The sequence below is a fragment of the Temnothorax curvispinosus genome, unplaced genomic scaffold (genome assembly GCF_003070985.1).
Source record: "Temnothorax curvispinosus isolate PA1 unplaced genomic scaffold, ASM307098v1 QBEX01010547.1, whole genome shotgun sequence".
Classification (NCBI taxonomy): Eukaryota; Metazoa; Arthropoda; class Insecta; order Hymenoptera; family Formicidae; genus Temnothorax; species Temnothorax curvispinosus.
The window spans coordinates 1-8,257 of NW_020220327.1; the positions used below are offsets into that span (position 1 = coordinate 1).

Below are 8,257 nucleotides of genomic sequence, written 5' to 3' on the forward strand. Positions count from 1 at the left end.
AATAGATAATTTAAGATAGAAAATAATAAAAATATGCAAAGAGAAAAAATTATAATCAAAATAGGAGACAGGAAATTTTGGAAGAGTTTTAGATTAAAAAAGGGATCTGATGTGATGGAGGAAGAAATGAGGAATGAACATACAGGAGAAATAGTAAAAAGTAAAAGAAAAATTTTGAACATTTACATATGCAAACGATGTGATTTTGTTGGCAAAAAACGAATCAGAATTTAAGAAAGTGATGAACAAAATTCTTGGAAGGAAATATGTGAAAAGGAGAAGTTAGATAGAAAGGACCCTTGATTTATGAACATTTTTAAATGCCTATATAATTTGTTTTTTTTTTCCAAAAACTAATCAAAGAAAGTTGATGGAATTTGAGACTTTTTATCAGGAACACAAGAACTACAACATATCACAAATTCAAGTAAATTGACCGAAAATGTTTTTTTTATAAGAATCCTGCGGGGTCCTTTAATAGCCAGATGTTTTAGATGTAGAGATGAGACAAAAGGAAACCAAGATTGGAGAGAAGATGGTGACAGAACATTTAGAGTAAGGACGCAATAGAAAATATGTTACATGTATTAAACTATTAAAAGAATGTAAAACGATTAGAACTAATACACAAATACATGAATTTTTTTATAGATGTGAAGGAGAGAAATATAATTTAGAAGTAATTGAAAAAAAGAGAGAAGAAAAGTAGAGGAAACAATATTGGGAATGTAAGGGGATAAATATGGAATCACATATAATTAGATCGAGTTATCAAAGGACAGAAGTTTAAAGCATTGCAAGCAGGGTGTGACGTAAAGTAAAGTATTAGTAAAAAATGAAAAATGTAGTCTTTATACTCTAGTTATGTTGAGGCAGAGTTATAGAATTATGAAACTGCTAAGTTAAAGATGATATATGATAGTACGTATGTAAAAGTCGATATGTTAAAGTTAATATAATATATACTGTAAAGATTAAACTGCAAGCCGAGGATCAGGAAATGAATAGAAAAATAATGTAAATAAATATATTCTTGCTGTATCTGTAAGGAAAAGAATGTACGTAAATAAGAGCAATAGTTTAGATCGTTTAAAGAGATGGATACATTTAAAGAAGAGTAGCATGATGTTGCTATACACAAAATAAATTTCCAGTAATATAAAGACAGAGTTATATATAAATATATATAAATATCAAACTATCTGTTATAACCAGAAAGACATCGCAATCTAAAGGAGAATCAAAACCGGTTTGATTTTTTTATTTATTTACGTTCATCAATTAGCGATGTTAGTATAATTTATTTGACAATTAAAGTGGCATTTATCATGCCCGCGCGTGAGCAAACTTTCTTCCCTATGCTCTTATTAGTCCTTAAAAATAACAACTGACCTTTATAAAAACTTTTTATTTAAAAAAGTTAAATTTAAATTTGAAATATTTCTAAATTCTGCTATTTAAAAATATCTTGATATTGAATTTGATCGACGATCTGTTGAGATAACGTAACAAAAGATGACAGAAATATTAAATACTTTAATTCACTTCGAACTTTAATAGCACGACCAAATTGAAAAAAAAAAAAAAAATAAAATATCTACTATAATTTCAAAGAAAAGGTTAATTAAAATTCTTAAAAACTTTTGTGAATCATAAGAAGTTTTGTTTATAAATTGTTTATAAACAGATGCAGAAAACAAATGCAGAAAGTTGAAACAAGATCTCAAATCTTGAAGAACTTATGTAATATTGAAAAGTTCGTATAATCAACCAATTTATTATCATTCTGTCACTCAAGTTGTATGATTTTTTTAAATTCTGATGTAAATTGTCACCCACACGAAGAGGTATAGATATATACATACGGATATACTTTGTAAACTATGATTTATAAATATGTATTAAATTTGATTTATATATATGATATAATATTTATATATTTAAAACTTGCATATTTGAACGAGTTGTACAGTAAGGTTCATTAATTCGCTGAGTCGCAGTAGCAATTATCAGCTCTGGTCTTTCATAATCAACACGTATGCAGTTCATCGAAATATTAAACTGTAACGAGAAGAATAAGAAGTAACTAGTTTTCTCTTTTCATTTCATTTTGCATTTTTTCACGCTGATAGTCAGGTATACTATGACCCATCGAATTATTGCACCTTACCCTGTACATTTAGCATATGTATCAGGGTTAATTAAAAACCAGATACGAGTTATAATGGAGAAATATTTAATAGCAATAATTGCCCAGTAAGTAAAACACTCGCAATACAATAGATTGGCAGCAGATTTTCTCAGATATTGCAAAAGATCTGATATCATCTTTGTCCGCATTAAACCTTGTGCCTTGTGCTGGCAATTTGCCAGTATAATCATAACAGATTTGAACAGAATTTGTCATTTTACAAACATTTAAATGAAAAATAAATCATTTAAATGGTTACGAAACAGCGGATTTGGCTCAATTTCTGTAGTCCATTTGCCATTGTCAGCAGATTGTGATATATTTTAGCTGGCATCTAATCGACAAAATTTGTAAGAAATACTTTCAAAATCTGCTCTCGACAGATTCGACTATTCAACTTATCCAGAAATTTTCCGAATTTTTTAAATTTATTACACTGTTCCTCATTTACTGTAACTAATGTTTAAAAAATAAAGACAGCGTTCGTAAAAAAATAGTCAACGTTACTGATTCAGTGATTACTTAAAACACACAATAAACCTAAACCATCCCTAGGTTTTATTAGTACTAAACTAATTAGAATGCATGCGACTAGACTATAGACTACATTTAATTAAAACATTGCAAGCAATCTATTTGCTTATTCGATTCCTTAATGGACTATGCGCAGTCTTTGTAATAAAATAAACTCAAATTTATTTAGCCTAATGTGCAGGAGTAAAGTGTAGCTGTAATTGTTGCGTTCTCATTTATAGAATATATCTACACTGTTGGAAAATTTGTGTTAAATATAACATAAATCACATGTTAAAATCAAATTTTTGTGTTAATTTAACATAATATGGATGTGTTAAGTGGTAACACTGATATTATGTTAAAATATTTCAACAGAAAGAAAATGTAATTCTAATCGTAATTTGAAGTTAATTATGTGTACAATTAACATAACTTTTATGTTAAAGTTGTGATTGTAAGATATAATCAACTCTCTATTTCTGTAAATTTTTATTCCTACTTCTTTTATAGAGTAAAATCAACCTTCTTTTTCTGTAAATTTTAACACATTTAATAAATACGTTCAAATTGTGTTACTTTAACATATTTTTCAAGTTATTTTAATTATTTTACATTTTGAATTTGTAAAATTCAATTAACATAGCAAGCATATGTTAAATCTACACACGTATGTGTTGATTATTTTACACAAAAATTTGAACAAAGTCTTTTTTTAACACACAGGACCTCTGTTTTCAACAGTGTATATATAAGGCGCAATCAATATATATATTGAACTGTGGTGGTAAAGTTCGGACGGGATCAAGCAGCATTGCGATTGAGAACACTCGAGATCAAACACGACGGAGATCAATGCACGTCGCTTATGTAGACGGACACATGCGGATATTTTTCCTTCCAATGATTAACCAATTGATCACTTATATTACAGCACCTGAGATAAAACTCCTGCAGTTTAGGACATTGTTTCAAAATAACTGAATAATTATCAGATATATCAAATTTCGTTTTGCAAAGATATAACGTTTTCAAGTTTTTGCACTGCGCTAATAATTCCAACCGGTGATCAGTGAGGACAGCATCGAACAAATAAACTTCTTGCAAGTTTTGATAAGAGGAAAGTAATCTAAATATGCTGTCAATATTATCGTCACTATCTGAATATTTGAATCTGTAACAAAAATCATATAATTATTACAGTATTTTAATTGCAAAGAGAAAATTCATGTAACTTTTTCAAGATGCTCGCAAGAGAAGCAAACAAATTTCAATAAAGACTACAGTAATATGTATTTTAAAAGAAAATGTAGCACACACACTTACCGATCAAGGTTCACTTTGCGTAAATTCTTGCAGTTAGCGAGAGCATTAATACCCTGAGATGTAAAAGTATCTGCGTTTAGTAAAGATATTACTTCCAAATCACGACACGAATTTCTCAATTCCGTTAGAACTGCGTCTTCTATGTACCACGAATGTAACTCACGCATCCATCGATTATTTTGCAGTATTTTGCAAAGAGGTTCAGTTCTTATAACTGTATAAATAAGGTTTAAATGTTCCAAATTATTTAGCTTCTCGAGATACGAAAATGCTTCGTTGTCTATGTTAAGACAATTATATAGATCCAATTCTAAGAAAAATTTGTGTTAGATATATGCAATTTACCCATAATCTTGACAATCATATGTACACTATACGTATTCTATATACATACCTTTCAAATTTTTGCATATCTTTGAAATTTTAAGTAGGGCAAGATTGTTGATAGATCGGCAGCAACTTAATTTTAAGTGCGTTAAACGCCGACCACAATTATCAAGAAAAATTATAAAATTCATAACATCAAAGTCGCTTGATGTAAGATCTAACTGTTGCAAATATTTACATCTAGATGTAAAATAACAAAATATATCGCACATATATGTCTGAGATTTAACATATCGCATGTTCAAACGTGTATAGAGTAGAGGATCCCGTGTTGAAATATCAAAGCGTTTATTATTTACTTCATTCATACGGCATAATGTTATCAAATCTAAGTATTTAAATATTTTTAGTAGCATTTCATCCTGTAAAGATAAAATATAATTAATATAATACAAAATAAATACTTTAATACTCAAAGTACGAATGTCATTGCAATAAATATATTGTGATATAAGAAATAGACTTCTTAGAGAGAATACTTTACAGGAAGCGCAGATAAACTGCAACGTGATAGCTCCTTGGATTCATCCAATGAGAGTTTCATACGCTTGGCACAATATTCAGGAAAATTTTGTTGCAGATGAACTATATCCAAGTGTGCACTTTTTAAATCTGGTGTTAAATTATGAACATCGTCGTAATGTGGAGAACACATGCTGTTAATTCTTTTTAACAGATTACTTAAACTCTCGTTAGGATTTCTAGGAAGGATCAAATCTGATGTACCGATAAGCATCACAGCATCCAGATCCAGTTTTGTTTTTGTATAATATTTACTGTTCTTAAGCATTAGTCTGAGCATTTTGGTTTTGAAGTTGCACGGATGCGATAACGGTGGAGAAAATAATCTTGATTCCGGGGGTACAATCTGAGACGATTCATCCCACAACTGAATCCAGTGATTATTGGAATCTTCAGCCGAAATTTGAATTACGCTTCCAGGATTATATATTTCGTAAATGGAAACTCTGACTGGATATACAGCTTCATGAAACTCGATATCTTAAAAATAGAAAATATACTCTCTTCTCAACAAAAGCGTATATCTTCTTTAACAATATTTTACTTATCGATTCGAATATTACATACCGATATAATTATTTTCGCTCGTCATATGGTCCCGTGTATACCATGGAATACTATCAATAAACTGATATCTCATGAAATCTTTGTTTTGCCATGGAAATATTGAAATATCGAAAACACTCTTTCTCGACTATAATAGAAAATCGAAATGTGTCAAATAGAAAATCTTGTAACATAAATTTATAGATAGCGATTACTTTGTACAGGAAAATAACAAATAATACCGGGAAATCCACATATTTTAAATTTTTTGGTGGTCCAATTATGTCAAAACTAGCAGTATGGAATATTCTAAGATTCTGGTTTCTTTTCGCGATAACAAATCTTTTCTTCACAAATTGATAGACAAAGTCAAAACCCTCTTCTCCCACGGATACTCTGCCGATGTAGGGATATCGACTACAACTCTTGCAATATAAAAATTTGTTGTAGTTTGTCATATTGTCTCTCTAAAAGAAGACAAAAAATATGGAGAATAATAATCCTTTCTTTTTTAGCATATGCTAAAATGGACTATAATATTATATATATTTATAATTATAGCGTTAAAATTATATGTGTATAATCTAACAATAAGTTTATCTTGCTTTCATTCGCATTAATTGCTAGTACTGACATTATTACATAGTCTGCATGTGTGTGTTGAATACCATTATTAAATAATTAATTATTTTAAAGAAAATATAACGCAGTTATTTTTTAATTTTGTTAATGTAGAAAAATGTTCTTTTATAAATCTGAAATATCGGGAGCTCTGCGTTCTTATATTACCACGTGGCACACACGTGCACAAGCACAAAAGAAAGAACAAAAAAATTACACAATTTAGGTTGCTCACATTCGCCAGACTTACGCTTAATTTCTAAATGACTATAAAGTTCCATTCTACAATAGTCGTAAGAGTAGATGTAAGACGTGTAAGCTGTAAGCTATTGACTATAATAAGATTTTTACAATCCAAGAATAATCGATTGTATAGTTGGTCAATTTTTACTGCTTACGTCTTACCACATACTCTTACAGTTATTGTAGAATGGGTTTAAGATTTTCCGAAATGTATTTAATTTTAACTTACTCAATGTATCTTTTATCTCATTTTCCGATACACGTTATAGCATGTTCCACCACGTGATAGTGTATCTCACACGGTAGAAGAACATACGGCATACACACGTTCACGTACACCAACCAAAGAAAAAAAATTGCAAAATTTAAATTGCTTACGTTCGCTATACTTACGCTTACACTTGTGATTAACTAAAATTTTTCAAAATGTATGTTTTTATTTATTTAATGTATCTTATCTCATTGTGTGATATTGGTTATAGCGATCTAAAACAATAAGTTGCACAAAAGATCACACAGTGAATAAAAAGAATTATCTACCGGAAATTTAACTCGAAACTGAATCAAAAAATTAATCAGAGAAACTAATTTCTATCGATTTTCATATACTTACTGTTTATCAGCAAGGCAGTTTTGATTTTTTCCGTATAAAATAAAGAAATCATGAAAGAGAAAAAATGTTGGAACACGTGGTGAGCACATACCATTGCATACTTCGTGCTAGAGTGGCACTAGTGGCAGGGGCTTGATGTAAAGGTATTAAATACGCTTTCCAGACCAGTATCAGAGAGACTATCCTTAGAGTCAATATTCACAGGTTTGATCTTATATTCTCAAGACCGTAAAAATTGTGTGGCAGTCTTAAAGTGCCATCCCCTCTCTCAATGAAATAATGCTCTTATTGTCGGAGCATTTCTGACTTAGACGAAAACGATCTTGATAAATGCATACACCAGATCGAACTATGAACACTGTCTTAGGATCCAAAGTATCCATCTATGCTTTATCTTTATATTAGAATCATACCAAAAACAATCACTATCGAGAACTGGAGAGGTTTTTGCATTATTAATTTTATTTTTCCGAAATGGGGCTAACAATAAGTGAGAGTAAACTTAATAATAAATCCTATTTAACATTGAAGAATTAAAGTTATTTGCAAGATTTTTTATGAAAATATTATAAATTCTAATATATAAGTGTAATTTGTAACTCTTGCAACTAACTTAAATAATCGTAAAGATACAAGGTGATAGGCACCAAGTGGCCGATGACTGAACTAAAGTACCTGACACAATTTGTTCTTCAGTATAATATCACAACAGAGCAACTATCATCTGTGTTCACGTTAAACTCGCGTTTTACCGGCAAAGTTTATATAAATTAATTTAATAGCAGATTGTCGGCAGAAACCGAACAAAATTTGTTATTTCATTAAACATTTAAATGAAATACATCACTGAAATGGTTAAGAAACAGCAAATTCTGCATATAGTTTTTATAGTCAATCTGTTATTATATTTTGTTATAATAAACTCCTCAAAAATTAGAGAAACACTTAATTTTTCTTAAAAAATAGGTAAAATTTAGGCAGTTGTAACTTCGTAAAAAATTAACGAAATTTAAGTTTAAAAAAGGGTTTTAAAGTTTAAAATCTCTACTTTCAAAAAGTCACTTTTTTTTAGTTTCTGTGAATTTAGTAATATTTATATATAAAAAACTGCGAGCTGGGCAAAATAGGAATCTTCAAGCTTTCAAATTAGAAAGTCGAAAATTTACGCAGACATTTTTTGGACACTTGACAGGCCCACAAAGTAAGAAAAAAATTTTCCTATTTTGTTTAGTTTATAGTTTTCTATATGTAAAAAATTATCAAACTCACAGGAATAAAAAAAAATAGTAATTTTT

At 29.4% G+C, this 8,257-nt stretch overlaps 2 protein-coding genes across 2 annotated transcripts; both read right to left on the reverse strand.

Annotated features, from left to right (window-relative positions):
• Window positions 1-3,406: 3,406 nt before the first annotated feature.
• LOC112460436 (F-box/LRR-repeat protein 4-like) lies at window positions 3,407-4,730 on the reverse strand. Its single transcript, XM_025025096.1, has 3 exons — window positions 4,425-4,730; window positions 4,031-4,340; window positions 3,407-3,878 (listed from the first exon to the last, which is right to left on the reverse strand). The coding sequence occupies exons 1-3, from the start codon at window positions 4,723-4,725 to the stop codon at window positions 3,557-3,559; spliced, it is 933 nt and encodes a 310-aa protein (XP_024880864.1). The 5' UTR covers window positions 4,726-4,730; the 3' UTR covers window positions 3,407-3,556.
• Window positions 4,731-4,882: 152 nt separating this feature from the next.
• Window positions 4,883-6,612, reverse strand: LOC112460437. Its single transcript, XM_025025097.1, has 4 exons — window positions 6,579-6,612; window positions 5,728-5,952; window positions 5,507-5,633; window positions 4,883-5,419 (listed from the first exon to the last, which is right to left on the reverse strand). The coding sequence occupies exons 2-4, from the start codon at window positions 5,941-5,943 to the stop codon at window positions 4,884-4,886; spliced, it is 879 nt and encodes a 292-aa protein (XP_024880865.1). The 5' UTR covers window positions 5,944-5,952; window positions 6,579-6,612; the 3' UTR covers window position 4,883.
• Between the last annotated feature and the right edge of the window lie 1,645 nt (window positions 6,613-8,257).